Raw genomic sequence first — 16,563 nt, forward strand, 5'->3', positions numbered from 1 at the left:
TAGAGGTAATGTACCTCAACATAATGAAGACCATATGCAACAAGCCCACAACTAACATCATACTTAATGATGAAAAGCTGAAAGTTTTTCCTGTAAGATCAAGAACAAGATAAGAATGCCCACTCTTGCCACTTTTATTCAACATACTATTGGACGTTGTAGCCAGAGCAAATAGTCAAGAAAAAGAGATAAAATCAATCCATATCAGAAAGGAAGAAGTAAAATTGTGAAGATTTGCATATGAGATGATATTACATATTTTTAAAAACCCTAAAGTCTCCACCAAAAAAACACAAAAACTGGTAGAACTAATAAACAAATTCAGTAAAATTGCAGAATACAAAAACAATAAACAAAAATCTGTTGTTTCTATACACTAATAATGAACTATCAGAAAGAGAAACTAAGAAAACAATCCCATTTACAATTGTATCAAAAAATAAAATACTTAGGAATAAGTTTAACAAAGGAAGTGAAAAACCTGTACACTGAAAACTATAAGACATTGATGAAAGAAATTGAAGAAAACACAAATAAATGGAAAGATATGTCACACTCATGGACTGGAAGAATTAGTATTATTAAAATGTCCATACTACCCATAGCAATCTATAGATTTAATGCAATCCCTATCAAAATTCCAATGGCTTTTTTCACAGAACTAGAACAAACAATTCTAAAACCTCTGTGGAACCACAAAAGACCCAAAATAGAAAAGCACTACTGACAAAGAAGAAAGCTGGAGGTATTACACTCCCTGATTTCAAAATACATTACAAATCTATAGTAATCAAAACAGTACTGCATTGGCAAAAAAACAGACATGAAGATCAATTGAGCAGAAAGAATAGAGAGCCCAGAAATAAAACCACACATATAGGTCAATTAATTTACAACAAAGGAGCCAAGAATATATAATGGGGAAAGGACATCCTCTTCAATTGATGGTGTTGAGAAAACTGGACAGCAACATGCAAAAGAATGAAACTGGACCATTATCTTACATCATACACAAAAATTAACTCTAAATGGATTAAAGACCTGAATGTAAAACCTAAAACCATCAAACTCCATGAAGAAAATACAGGCAGTAAGCTCCTTAATATCAGTCTTGGCGATGATTGTTTTAGATTTGACACCAAAAGCAAAGTTAACAAAAGCAAAAATAAACAGGTGGGAGTACAACAAACTAAAACACTTCTGTGCAGCAAAGAATATCATCAACAAAATGAAAAGGCAACCTACCAAATGGGAGAAAATGTTTGCAAATCATATATCTGATAAGAGGTTAATATCTGAATTATCAACATATAAAGAACTCATACAATTCAATAGCAAAAAAAAAAATCAATTAAAAAATGGGCAGAGGAACTGAATAGACATTTTTCCAAAGAAGACATACAGATGGCCAACAGCTACACAAAAAGATGTTCAACATCACTAATCACCAGGAAAATGCAAATCAAAACCATGATGAGATATCACCTCACACCTGTTAGAATGTCTATCATCAAGAAGATGAGATAGGTGTTGGCAAGGATGTAAAAGGTGAGGAGAAAAGGGAACCTATGTACACTGTTGGTAAGAATGTAAATTGGTTCAGTCACTATACAAATAATATGGAGGTTCCTCAAATAAATAAAAATAGAACTACCATATAATCCAGCAATTCCACTTCTGAGGATATATACAAATATTGAATCCTTATGATATACACTTGAAATTAATATAGTGTTATATGTTAATTATATCTCATTTTTTTAAGAAGTTAAAGTTATGCCAAGAACTGCCTCCCACAAACTCATTCAACAAACATGTATTGAGTTCTTATGTTGATTCAGTACCCGTAATGGCCATTGGAAACAAGAGTACAAAAAAGACAGAGTCTCTATCCTCCAGGAGTCTATGGTTATAGCAAGTTCTGCTCTTCTGAATCTCATACACTAAATGCCTTAGGCAAAACTAGGCTCACAAATAGTGAAGCAGATGTATTACTCTTGCCCTGAATAAACCTTAAGAAGGAGAGGTGTAAAGGGTTTGGATTTTCTTTCATAACTTATGTGTCTTATATTTCCCCCCCAGGATCAAGAACAGGAAATTTGTTGCATGAGGTGTTCAGGAAAGACCATTCTCAAACAGAATCATAGAAAACACAATTGCTGTGAGATTTGGTTGCACTTTACTGCTCATAGCCTAAGGCCATGAAGATGCCAATAAAGGCTGGAGCTCAAGAACACGAACCCAGATCCAAGGCTTCCTCTCTGGCACCCAGCCATGAAGCTCCTTTTTCCTATCTTTGCCAGCCTCATGCTACAGTACCAGGTGAACACAGGTAATGTGAAATCCTAGGTTTAAGAGGGAGCGGTTTGAGGAAGCAGGGATTTGGCTGTCCATGATAATGGGAACCCAAAGAGACGCTAAAAAATGAGATGCCCAAGATATGGCTGAAAAGTTTATGTACTGCATCAGTCATACACCATCCCCCACATATCCCCATAGGCTCCAACCCCAGACTGTGTCTGATGGGGAAACACAGGAAGCTACAGAGAAAGTAGGATGTTGTTTGTGTACTCAGAAATTATCCAACATATAAAACTGCCTTCCTGCCCTCTAATAGTTGTCATCTGGGACTTATGCCAAGTCCACCTCATTTTCGCTCTTTTTCTAATTTAAACCATCTCTTGAAGTAAAGGTTCCTACCAGTTTGTACCTTGGTATAATAAGGAGGAAGTCCTTACCCTTACACTCAGAAAATCTCCTCTCAGGATCCAGTAAACAGGTCTATGTTCTCCATCTCAAATTTTTCAGATTTTTATAGAGTTTCATTCCTTCTCTCAGCCTTTGTTTTATTAGAAATCCCCAAATTACCCATAGGAGCATCTAGGAACACATCATGGCAAAAAGCTGAATCAGAAGTTTGGCCACTGTTTTTTGAAAAGAAGATAGAAACATTGAGACTTGTTTCAAAATACAAGAATCATCCAGATATTAAATTGGCAATGGGTCTAGGAAGGGAAAGAAAAAAGAGTCAAAGATGATTCTATTTTTTTTTTATCTTGGGACCTTAAGAGAAGGGCTATAATATAAGCCAGTATGGCTGTGTCATCTTGGGTAAAGTCAAATTTGAGCCTCAAATTCCACATAAGATAGTAGGGTTAATCAGTGTAGCTGCTTAAAATACAAGAATTTTACAGTGTTGTCTTCGGTGAGAAACAATATTGAAATGCATGTGAACATTAGGTGCTACATAAATCTCTTGTGCTTTATAGAAAATCAGTTGAATTGTTGAGTGAGGGAGAAGCTTCTTGATTTGGAAAAGAGAAATAGATGGAACAATGGGATGGAAAAATCATCCAGCAGATGAAGATGAGGTACTACTCTAAGCAGGGAATTTAGAGATATAGATAACAATGTGTGGGAGTTACCTTCATAGAGATGAGGTTAAGGCTATGATAATAAATAAGACCTCTGAGGGACATAGTGTCCAGAGAGGCTGAAAATGATAGAACACCATGCCCCAGGAACCACAGGTCAAGCGATTGTCAAGGAGAGTGAGGTCATGGACCACTGAGTTTGGCAAGAACCCAGAACTTCTGAAAGTCTTATTGATTCTCTTTTGAAATTCTTTCTTGAATTAGTTTTATGATAGATTTTACTCTTGTTGGTATTTCCTAGGATCATGGGGAGAGATAGTGATACTCTACAAGTGTCTACGATTAGAGGTCTAAAATCTTATCCTGAAGCAAATAATTGCATTCCATTTTCCTCTTTAGATTTTTTAAATTATTCAATGAAGGGAGACTAGAGATTTATTTTGGATTTCAGAGGTGTACAAAGACTCTCTTGGCCTGCCAGTTGCCTCCACCAACATCCCTAACCACTGTACTTAAAATTTAGCATTAACAAACTCCCTCTGCCGCTATTCCTCTTGCTCCAGCAATTTTAATATCATATCTAGTTATTAACCTTAGCACTTCGGTTTTCTCTTTTCTTTGTGCAGAATACTTTGGTTTGGGAAGATGTGTAATGGGTTTTGGGAGATGCAAAGACCACTGCGCCATGGACGAAAAAGAGGTAGATAAATGCAAAAAGAAAAAATGTTGTATTGGACCAAAAGTGGTTCGATTGATAAAAAGCTACATACAAAATGAAATGCTCCACACACTTGAAGAGGACTCTCAGGAACTGCTAAAAATTACCAAGAATTTTAGTGTTGTGATGCAAACAAAAAATCATACTTTATCTCTTCTGCCCAAATTCAGAAGTGTCAACCCTTTTGCCAACATCAACACCATCGTCATCCCAAATGCCACCACTGTGAACTCTGCCACCACCAACCCCATGATGGCAGGAAAGATAATACACACTGCTACTTCTACCAAGAGTGACACCAAAAAAAGAAGAGATTCAGCCACTGACTCCCCACCACCAGCACCACCACCATAGACACTGCTGACAACATGACTGGAGCTGGAGGAAGCAGATGAGCAGGGATGTGGGTCTTTCCTTTAAAACACCAAGTTCCTCTTTATCTTTGCTTCTATAAACTGAGACATAGAACTGTTTCCTTTATCATCAGTCATTCAATAAACACTGTTTAAGCACCCACAGTTTACATAATGTTATCATTCTCTCAGGAGCCTCAAAGAGGAGATAGAGCTAGAAAAAGATAGAATTTTAGTTTACATGCCCAGGAGAAAGCAAGCACCAGGAATGCTGACTACAACATTGAATTTGGCCCATGGATGGACCAAAATAAGCCCCTGTAATGAAGATTTATGGTTCTCATATTATGTGCTTTTCTTGGGGCAACAGGAATGAAAACAGCAGACATATTTTCTTTTTTCATAGATTTTTCCCCACAGAAAGAACGATATGCAAAATAGAATGTGAGGAGAGCAAGTCTACCTTCTCCACAGAAGCACATAACCTAAATTCATGAGGCCATTTAAGATAAAAATATGGGGGACTGAGAGGAGGGAAGAGGGGTAAGGGAGAAGATATATGACTTCTATCTCTGAGCCAAGGCATTTTCAACATGATTCCCAGTGGGACAACAGGCAATAGGTAGAGCGGTTCTTCCCATAGATACAGGATACGGACCACAGATGCAAATCATGTAGGTAATTTTTAATTTTCTAGTAGCCACATTAAAAAATGTAAAAATAGGGTCTGAAAAGCTAAAAAGCATTTTAAAATGTTTTAAAAAAAACACTGCCCCACCAAATGCAGCCCTGCCCACCAGAAACACAAGATCCAGCCCCACCCACCAGAACACAGGCACCAGTCTCCTCCACCAGGAGGCCTACACAAGCCAACCTTACCCACTGGGGGCAGGCACCAAAAACAATGGGAACCACAAACCCGCAGCCTGTGAAAAGGAGAACCCAAACACAGTAAGTTAAGCAAAATGAGAAGACAGAGAAGTATGCAGCAGATGAAGGAGCAAGATAAAAACCCACCAGACCAAACAAGTGAAGAGGAAATGACAGTCTACCTGAAAAATTCAGAGTAATGACAGTAAAGATGATCCAAAATCTTGCAAATAGAATGGAGAAAATACAAGAGATGTTTAACAAGGACCTAGAAGAACTAAAGAGCAAACAAACGATGATCAACAACACAATAAATGAAATTTAAAATTCTCTAGAAGGAATCAATAGCTGAATAACTGAGGCAGAAGAACAGATAAGTGACCTAGAAGAAAAAATAGTGGAAATAACTACCACAGAGCAGAATAAAGAAAAAAGAATGAAAAGAATTGAGGACAGTCTCAGAGACCTCTAGGACAACATTAAGTACACCAACATTCGAATTATAGGGGTCCAAGAAGAAGAGAAAAAGAAAGGGTTTGAGAAAATATTTGAAAAGATTATACTTGAAAACTTCCCTAACATGGGAAAGGAAATAGTCAATCAAGTGCAGGAAACGCAGAGAGTCCCATACAGGATAAATCCAAGGAGAAACACACCAAGACACATATTAATCAAACTATCAAAAATTAAATACAAAGAAAAATATTAAAAGCAGCAAGGGAAAACAAGAAATAACATACATAAGGAAAACAACAAATAACATACATAAGGTTGACAGCTGATCTTTCAGCAGAAATTCTGCAAGCCAGCAGGGAGTGGCAGGACATATTTAAAGTGACACTTTCACTTTTGTAGGAAAAACCTACAACCAAGATTACTCTACCCAGCAAGGATCTCATTCAGATTTGATGGAGAAATTAAAACCTTTACAGACAAGCAAAAGCTAAGAGAATTCAGCACTACCAAACCAGCTTTACAACAAATGTTAAAGGAACTTCTCTAGGCAGGAAACACAAGGGAAGAAAAAGACCTACAATGACAAACCCAAAACAATTAAGAAAATGGTAAAAAGAACACACATATCAATAATTACGTTAAATGTAAATGGATTAATTGCTCCAACCAAAAGACACACACTGGCTGAATGGATACAAAAACAAGACCCATATATATGCTGAGACACACACTGGCTGAATGGATACAAAAACAAGACCCATATATATGCTGTCTACGAGAGACCCACTTCAGACCTAGGGACACATACAGACTGAAAGCGAGGGGATGGAAAAAGATATTCCATGTAAATGGAAATCAAAAGAAAGCTGGAGTAGCAATTCTCATATCAGACAAAATAGACTTTAAAATAAAGACTATTACCAGAGACAAAGAAGGACACTACATAATGATCAAGGGATCAATCCAAGAAGATATAACAATTGTAAATATTTATGCACCCAACATAGGAGTACCTCAATATATAAGGTAAATGCTAACAGCCATAAAAGGGGAAATCGACAGTGACACAATCATAGTAGGAGACTTTAACACCCCACTTTCACCAACGGACAGATCATCCAAAATGAAAATAAATAAGAAAAAAACACAAGCTTTAAATGACACATTAAACAAGATAGAATTAATTGATATTTATATGACATTCCATCCAAAAACAACAGAATACATTTTCTTCTCAAGTGCTCATGGAACATTCTCCAGGATAGATAATATCTTGGGTCGCAAATCAAGCATTGGTAAATTTAAGAAAATTGAAATCGTATCAAGTATCTTTTCCAACCACAATGCTATGAGATTAGATATCAATTACAGGAAAAAAAGATCTGTAAAAAATACAAACACATGGAGGCTAAACAATGCACTACTAAATAACCAAGAAATCACTGAAGAAATCAAAGAGGAAATCAAAAAATACCTAGAGACAAATGACAATGAAAACACGATGATCCAAAACCTATGGGATGCAGCAAAAGCAGTTCTAAGAGGGAAGTTTATAGCAATACAATCCTAACTCAAGAAACAACAAACATCTCAAGTAAACAACCTAACCTTACACCTAAAACAATTAGAGAAAGAAGAACAAAAAAACCCCAAAATTAGCAGAATGAAAGAAATCATAAAGTTCAAATCAGAAAAAAATGAAAAAGAAATGAAGAAAACAATAGCAAAGATCAATAAAACTAAAAGCTGGTTCTCTGAGAAAATAAACAAAATTGATAAACCACTAGCCAGACTCATCAAGAAAAAAAAGGAGAAGACTCAAATCAACAGAATTAGAAATGAAAAAGGAGAAGTAACAACTGACACTGCAGAAATACAAAGAATCACAAGAGATTACTACAAGCAACTATATGCCAATAAAATGGACAACCTGGAAGAAATGGACAAATTCTTAGAAAAGCACAACCTTCCGAGACTGAACCAGGAAGAAATAGAAAATATAAACAGACAAATCACAAGCACTGAAATTGAAACTGTGGTTAAAAATCTTCCAACAAATAAAAGCCCAGGATCAGATAGCTTCATGGGCAAATTCTATCAAACATTTAAAGAAGAGCTAACACTTATCTTTCTCAAACTCTTCCAAAATATAGCAGAGGGAGGAACACTCCCAAACTCTTTCCATGAGGCCACCATCACCCTGATACCAAAACCAGACAAAGATGCCACAAAAAAAGAAAACTACAGACCAATATCACTGATAAACATTGATGCAAAAATCCTCAACAAAATACTAGCAAACAAAATCCAACAGTACATTAAAAGGATCATACACCATGATCAAGTGAGATTTATCCCAGGAATGCAAGGATTCTTCAATATATGCAAATCAATCAATGTGATACACCATATTAACAAACTGAAGGATAAAAACCATATGATAATCTCAGTAGATGCAGAAAAAGCTTTTGACAAAATTCAACACCCATTATGATTAAAAAAAAAAAAAACTCTCCAGAAAGTAGGCATAGAGAGAACTTACCTCAACATAATAAAGGCCATATATGACAAACCCAGAGCCAATATCGTTCTCAATGGTGAAAAACTGAAACCATTTCCTCTAAAATCAGGAACAAGACAAGGATGCCCAGTCGCACCACCATTATTCAACATAGTTTTGGAAGTTTTAGCCACAGAAATCAGAGAATAAAAAGAAATAAAAGGAATCCAAATTGGAAAAGAAGAAGTAAACCTGTCATGGTTTGCAGATGACATGATACTGTACATAGAGAATCCTAAAGATGCCACCAGAAAACTACTAGAGCTAATCAATGAATTTGGTAAAGTAGCAGGATACAAAATTAATGCACAAAAATCTCTTGCTTTCCTATATACTAATGATGAAAAATCTGAAAGAGAAATTAAGGAAACCCTCCTATTTACCATTGCAACAAAAAGAATAAAATACCTAGGAATAAACCTACCTAAGGAGACAAAATACCTGTATGCAGAAAACTATAAGACACTGAGGAAAGAAATTAAAGATCACACAAACAGATGGAGAGATATACCATGTTCTTGGATTGGAAGAATCAACACTGTGAAAATGACTATACTACCCAAAGCAATCTACAGATTCAGTGCAATCCCTATCAAACTACCAATGGCATTTTTCACAGAACTAGAACAAAAAAATTCACAATTTGTATGGAAACACAAAAGACCCTGAATAGCCAAAGCAATCTTTGAGAAAGAAAAACGGAGCTGGAGGAATCAGGCTCCCTGACTTCAGACTATACTACAAAGCTACCGTAATCAAGACAGTATGGTACTGGTACAAAAACAGAAATATAGATCAATGGAACAGGATAGAAAGCCCAGAGATAAACCCACGCACATGTGGTTACCTTATCTTTGATAAAGGAGGCAAGAATATACAATGGAGAAAAGACAGCCTCTTCAATAAGTGGTGCTGGGAAAACTGGACAGGTACATGTAAAAGAATGAAATTAGAATACTTCCTAACACCATACACAAAAATAAACTCAAGCTGATTCACTTTGTCATACAGCAGAAACTAACTCCAATAAAGATTGTAAAGCAATTATACTCCAATAAAGATGTTTTTAAAATGTAAAAATAAATAGGTGAAATGAATATTAAAAATAAATTTTACTTAATGCAGTAAATCCAAAACATTATCATTTCAATGTGCAATTAATGTAAAAATTATCTGAGAGATTTGCATCCTTTTATTGTACTAAGTCTTTGAAATCTCATATGTATATTACTATTACAGCATATTTCATCATACTAGCCATATTTCAAGTGCTCAATAGTCCCATGCGACTAGTGGCTACCATATTGGACAGCACCAGGTTAGAGAGTTTGAGGGCACAAGTAGCTGTAGGGCTATTAGACAAATGTGATGATGTTGATCTAGAGAAGACAGCCATATCTCTGAGGGCTGTGGTACAGAATCTAAGAGTATAGAAATACAGATCCAGTGCTCCTGGGCTAACACTTTGGGTCTGGCACTTTTTAGCTGTGTGGCCTTGAACAAATCACTTATCCACATATGAGCATTTGTTTATAAAATGGAGATGTAAACATTATATTATATTCCAGAATCCGCTTCCTTATATCCCAGGACACACTTCATTTTATTGCTCAAATTACAATGGCATAGACAACTAGCCCAGTTTTTTTAACATGTTCCTCTCTGCTACACATCACCTCCTTCAATTTAAAGACCACCTTTCCTTAACCTACTGGTTCTTTACTACAATTTCACCCTAAGGAAGACAAAGATTTTCCCACAATGCCCCACAGTGATACTAGAGCACAACTTTTTAAGATATGTGACTCAAACTGTTTGTACAACAGAAAAGAGTTGCCACACAAAGAATAATTTGAACTCCTGCTAGATACGTGTTCCCAGAAGAACCCCAGGTATATCTTATGAGTGTTAGATTCTCTCCCTGCTACAGCTATTCGCCAAACTCTTGAAAGTCCAGCTTATCTTCTCTTAATTGGAGTGCCCTCTTCATTTTCCACTCACAGAAAGAATAGAAAGTTTCTTTCTCACCTAAGTTTAAGGGTTTCTTTTGAGCCCTGATTTCCTGTCATAGAACTCACCCATCTCTTCTCAGGATGAATGATACTGGAGAACATCCTTTTCCTTAGAGAAATCCTGCAACCACAACTATGGTAAGTCTCCAATAACTGTCCTCCCCTTTCATTACAGTAGTAGAACCCTCCTAATGTTAGCTTGAGCCAAGGCCAGTCAGAGTAAATGCTACATTTCCCAGACAGAATTGGCCAGTCTTCAATACAGAGAAGCCAGAAATGACCACCCTTGCAATTATTCATTAATATTCTTAGTGAAAACATCTTATTTTCTATTTTAAAGTCAGAGAGGAGCCTTTTTCTAAGCCTTGGGAGCCCCACCGTGACTGCAATTTCTCCCCTGGGATTCACCATAGCACATCCTAGTACAATCCCCAGACTCCACCACTCAACAAGGTTAAGATTCACACTGACACATCCAGTGATGCCCCGAAACCCTACCATTCAGGGGTTATGTGACTCTGAATTTTTTAACTTCTCAGAGATAATCTTCAAACCCAGACTGATTAGATTAGAAGCCCATGAACATTCCACTAGCTAGCATTGCTTCTATAGAGCACTTTACAGTGAACCATCAATCAATCAATCAGTCAATCAATCAATAAACTGCTTCCCTACCCTGAACTATGTATGAAGTTGAATCCTTCCTACTTTGCCAGGTAGCAGGTTAATCCCATATGTAAGGATGAATTTGCTGCTTTTATGGCAGAGGAGAATACAGGGTAGGACTAATAGGAAAAGAGGGTTTGAGAGGGAACCTTAACTTATTAGAAGACCTTCCTTTTACTACCCACATCACTTACAATAGCCCAATTTCCAGTCCAAAACTACTTTGAAAATACTGTTTATGAACATGAATTGTCACTTGTAAAAATTATAAAGCTCGAGACTATGATGAGTATATATAGATCCAGCTGACCTATAAAAAACCTAAGATGATGGGGAGAAGAGCACAAAACTACAGGTTAAAATTTGGGAGCTGGAGATAATGTCCAGAAAAATATTAATTAAAGTAAAAGGCCTCTGAGGCTCAGAAAGTAGGAGGGGAAACGGAGGGTCCCGGAGGACAAGGGAGGCACACAGCAGCTGGCACTGCTTATCTAGGCTCCAGCCTGTACCCAATTGAGTGGAAAAAACTTTGAGCAGGAAACAACATCATGGCTGACTTCCCTGCTCTCTACTCATCTACTCAGAGAGCCAGAGACTCTTCTGACCTGGCCAGTTCCCATGGAAGACAGAGGTTATCTACCTCCTTTGACAACACACTAAATGATCCAAGGACCATGTTATAGACTGAATCGTGTCCTTCAAAAATTCATATGCTGAAGCCCTAACCCCCCAATGTGACTATACTAAGAGAAAAGACCTTTGAAGAAGTAATTAAATTTAAATGAGGTAACATGGTTGGGCCCTAATCCAATATTACTGGTGTCCTTATAAGAAGAGGAAGGGCCATGAAGTGTGCACACGCACAGAGGAAAGACCATGTAAGACTATCTACAAGCCAAGGAGGAGACCCCAGGGGAAACCAAACCTGGCAACACTTTGATCTTAAACTTCCAGCCTCCAGAACTGTGAGAAAATACATTTCTGTTGTTAAAGCCACCCAAGCTATGGTATTTTTCTTTAGCAGCCCGAGCAAACTAATGTGAGTCATAAAAGAGATGATATCCTTTTTCTCCTTCTTTCTGAGCTCTGTGTAAAAAGAGGTAGGAACAACAGATTCCTCTTAAAACACTCTAAGCCCTCTCTGCCTTCGTTCTGGGTTTGTCAATAAGGAAAACTGAGCAACCTTAGTAGGATTTGTATACTCAAACCCAAGATACCAGTTGATATAAAGTTATAGTCCGACGTGACTGTTTATTGTAAACTCTGAGAATAAAAGCCACAGAATGCATACTAGAAGACAACAAGCATGGAATGATTATTTAATCATTGTCAAATAATTTGAATTTTTGCACACAAACTGGGTTTGAATGTACTAATAAATACCAAAAGTTGCTATTTTAGGGGGAAAATAGAGGAGTCCATTTGTGCTTAGTGTCATAATTTGCAAGTGACAGCACCATAAGTCTGACTTCCAATTCCAGCATATGAGTTGAATGGATCACAGCAGTTACCGTTGCTGCTGGGACAGTTGCAATTGGTCACCTGGCTTACAAAAGCTTTTATGTTAAGATCACTGCAGCAAATCTATGGTAAGCCTTCATATCCAGAAAGACAACTTCAAGACAGTACATGTTTTAGCTTGAGGATTTAGAAAATAAAGGTGTGTACTGCCATTATTGGAGATCTGAAAATTTCCCATGATGTGATGTGTCTCACATAAAACACAACAAAGAGACTAGGGGGAATTCCCCAGAAGTCCAGTGGTTAGGACTCAGCGCTTTCACTGCCTAGGGCCAGGGTTCAATCCCTGGTTGGGAAACTAAGATCCCACAAGCCACGTGGAACAGTCATAAATAAATAAATAAATAAATAAATAAATAAATAAATAAATAAATAAATAAATAAAGACTAGAGACCACATGGGACCTCTAATCATTAAGAAAAAGAAACTTAAATGCTGCAGACCAACTTGTCATGATGTTACCTGACTGTTTAATTAGAATATCACTTCTGTCTAATTCACTTCCCCTGGATTCTAGATATTGCAGACTGCAAGTTTCATATTCATGGCATTCACCTTACTTGAAACATTGTGGTGCATACTTGTTTAAAAAAAAAAAAAGAGAGGGCTTCCCTGGTGGCGCAGTGGTTGAGAATCTGCCTGCCAATGCAGGGGACACGGGTTCGAGCCCTGGTCTGGGAAGATCCCACATGCCGCGGAGCAACTGGGCCCGTGAGCCACAATTACTGAGCCTGAGCGTCTGGAGCCTGTGCTCCGCAACAAGAGAGGCCGCGATAGTGAGAGGCCCGCGCACCGCGATGAAGAGTGACCCCCACTTGCCGCAACTAGAGAAAGCCCTCGCACAGAAACAAAGACCCAACACAGCCATAAATAAATAAATAAAATTAAATTAAATTAGAAATTAAAAAAAAAAAAAAGAGAGAGAGAAAATAAAGACCGACCGACCTCGTGGCCTGTGTGTTATTTTGGTCTTATAAGGATCTGTTTCTTTAAATTTAAAATAATGACATCAGAATATAGTTGTATATTGAAGTTAACATGTTAAATTATTCTTAAAATCAGGTATACACAGATTGTAATTGTTAGTTTGAAAAAAATATTAATCACACTTTCGTATTAGTTAGTTAACCTAGAAAGTAAATCAGGTGTGATTAAGCTACATTAATTTCTTAATATAATCCAGGAAAAATCTGTTATGACCTTGAATTTCTTCTTGACAGAGACAATGATCTTGCGAAAATATGACTTCTGTGTTTTCACAGTTTTTAATCAAAATGAACTATGAATGCTATTCCACTTAACTGTAAGTAGGCCAGGTCAATAATAAAAGGGTGGTAAGTTTTTTATATTCATTTTTTTAAGTACATTTTTAAAATTTCTTTAGTCATTCAACAAATATTTATTAGCATTTACTCCTTCTTGGTCTCTGGCCAAGACACTAAGGATTAGGAGCCTCCATCCCCAGATAGGCAATGGGGAGTGGGTGCTGAGGATGTGGATGAAAGGAAATAGGAATGGGCTCCCAAAAGAGTGATACCTCATATGCTCTTAAAGAATGAATAGAGGGACTTCCCTGGTGGTGCAGTGGTTGAGAACCCACCTGCCAATGCAGGGGACACGGGTTCAACCCCTTGTCCGGGAAGATCTCACACGCTGCGGAACAACTAAGCCCGTGTGCCACAACTACTGAGCCTGCATGCCACAACTACTGAAGCCCACGCACCTAGAGCCCGTGCTCCACAACAAGAGAAGCCATCGCAATGAGAAGCCCGTGCACCACAACAAAGAGTAACCCTCACTTGCCGCAACTAGAGTAAGCCCACACACAGTGACGAAGACCCCAATGCAGCCAAAAATAAATAAAATTAAATTAAAATAAAATAAATTTAAGAATGAGTAGATTTAGATAACTGTGTAGGGGCTGTAGCTTTTGGACACTGAGGATCAGAGGAACCCTTTGCTTCCAGAGTACCCCTCCCCACCCTCAATCCAAGGCAGATTGTTTCCTTTTGTTCCCTCGCCCTGCTCTCTCACCCAGGCTCTCTGAGAGTCTGCAAGCCTACAGCCAGCCAACTACTAACCAACCCTTGTTAAATGCTGACTGATCAGCAAAGGAATATGTAAAGAAATTCTGGTCACTTGTTCCATCACTGAATGAACAGCTGCCATTTTCTGAATCTAGTTCTCTCCCCCTCTCCCAAACCAAATCATCTGTGTCTGTCAATCACACTACCACCTTCCCTTGACCAGAGTTTGGGTGCTCAAACCAGGCCTCCCCTATTTTGATTGAATTTGGCCAGGCATGTGGCTCCAGCTGGACCAATCAGAATTTTTTTCCCAGGATATTTCCATTTGGAACTAGGACCGTGCATCAGGGACCTCATCCTGGAAAGGTATAAATCTGGTGCTTCTTTGGGTCACATTCTCCATCACACAGAGAAAGCCTGTCTGCAGAATGAGAGAATAAGATGAAGACCCAGAAAGAAATGTTAGAATCACTGGACCAGGCCTGCTAGAAGCAGCTGTATTTCTAGATACCTCAGACACTTGAGCTGATAAATGTCTTTTCATGCGTAAACTGTTTTGAGTTGGTTTTCTCTCTATTGCAAATGATCCCTGCCTCTATATTTACTCAGAGAAATTTGTCTGTGGTGTTCACTGCCTAACACATAAGCAAGCATGTGTCACAAGGCTATGCCTGCTTCATATGCTTATCCCAAGTATTTTGGATATGAAGTTTGAGCATTTAATTCAATCAATGAGAAAATCCATGAGACATTTCTACCACTGATTGTCTGCAATGCCTTGATGAAGGCCTGTGGAGCTCAAACTGAGCTAATCAATAAGCTAAGGCCAGATCTAGAAGCTTGGTGCTATAGTCTGACTGTGTCCACTCAAAATTATGTTGAAATCCTACACCCAATGTGATGGCATTAGAAGGTGGGGCCTCTGGGAGGTGATTAAGTCATGAAGGCAGAGCCATCATGAATGGATTGTAAAAGAGGCCCCAGAGAGCTCCCTCACCCCTTCCACCATGTGAGGATATAGTGAGAAGACAGCCATCTATGAACCAGGAAGCAGGCACTCACCAGACACTGACTTTGCTGGCACCTTGATCTTGGACTTCACAGCCTCCAGAACTGAGAAATAAATGTCTGCTTATAAGCCACCCAGTCTCTGGAATTCTGGTATAATCGCACAAATAGACTAAGACACTTGATCATTCAGCAGTTATCCCAGGCTTGGGATAAATAAAGAAATAAAGAACTGAGTGATCAGAAGGCTGGTGGGGTGCCCAGAGAAAAGTGGTTTTAAGGACAAGGATGGTTCCTTAAATTCAGCCAGGACCTATCTGAAAGATCATCTCCCTAACAATAAGCACACTTGTATCATTTCATCACAATATATAGTAATCATCCACAAAAAATGCACCCCTCACATAATAGAATGAGAAAATCACCAATTTGAAATGCTAAATGAAAAAACTGACTCAGGGCTTCCCTGGTGGCGCAGTGGTTGAGAATCTGCCTGCCAATGCAGGCGACATGGGTTCGAGCCCTGTTCTGGGAGGATCCCACATGCCACGGAGCAACTGGGCCCGTGAGCCACAATTACTGAGCCTGCACGTCTGGAGCCTGTGCTCCGCAACAAGAGAGGCCGCGATAGTGAGAGGCCCGCGCACCGCGATGAAGAGTGACCCCCACTTGCTGCAACTGGAGAAAGCCCTCGCACAGAAACGAAGACCCAACACAGCCATAAATTTTTAAAAAATTAAAATAGCTTAAAAAAAAAAAACTGACTCAGATAAGAATCATAAATGGATACTAAGAAAAAATTAGGTGAAGTGTTGGAGAACTAGATATTTGCACAGTTTCAAAGTTTTACCCCATAGATTATTAGCCAATGACAAAGATTGGTGGGGGGCAGGGGGGATGTAACTTTAGAAGGTAGAGATCCAGCAACACCACCTTAATCCAATGTTCAAATTTACCATTACTAACGCTGACACATTCTGAAATTGCACGCCCCCTG

The 16,563-nt window shown here is 38.2% G+C and overlaps 1 protein-coding gene across 1 annotated transcript; it reads left to right on the forward strand.

The window, feature by feature from the left end:
• The first annotated feature begins 2,274 nt into the window (after positions 1-2,274).
• Positions 2,275-4,446, forward strand: DEFB129 (defensin beta 129). The gene is made up of 2 exons (XM_068525068.1): positions 2,275-2,332; positions 4,001-4,446. The coding sequence occupies exons 1-2, from the start codon at positions 2,275-2,277 to the stop codon at positions 4,444-4,446; spliced, it is 504 nt and encodes a 167-aa protein (XP_068381169.1).
• Positions 4,447-16,563: the final 12,117 nt, after the last annotated feature.

Source organism: Eschrichtius robustus, chromosome 16 (assembly GCF_028021215.1).
Source record: "Eschrichtius robustus isolate mEscRob2 chromosome 16, mEscRob2.pri, whole genome shotgun sequence".
NCBI lineage: Eukaryota > Metazoa > Chordata > Mammalia > Artiodactyla > Eschrichtiidae > Eschrichtius > Eschrichtius robustus.

Coding starts and splice junctions, on each gene's coding strand:
- DEFB129 (XM_068525068.1), top strand. CDS start 2,275: ATGAAGCTCCTTTTTCCTATCTTTGCCAGCCTCATGCTACAGTACCAG. Junction 2,333..4,000: donor ACAGTACCAGGTGAACACAG/GTAATGTGAAAT, acceptor TTCTTTGTGCAG/AATACTTTGGTTTGGGAAGA.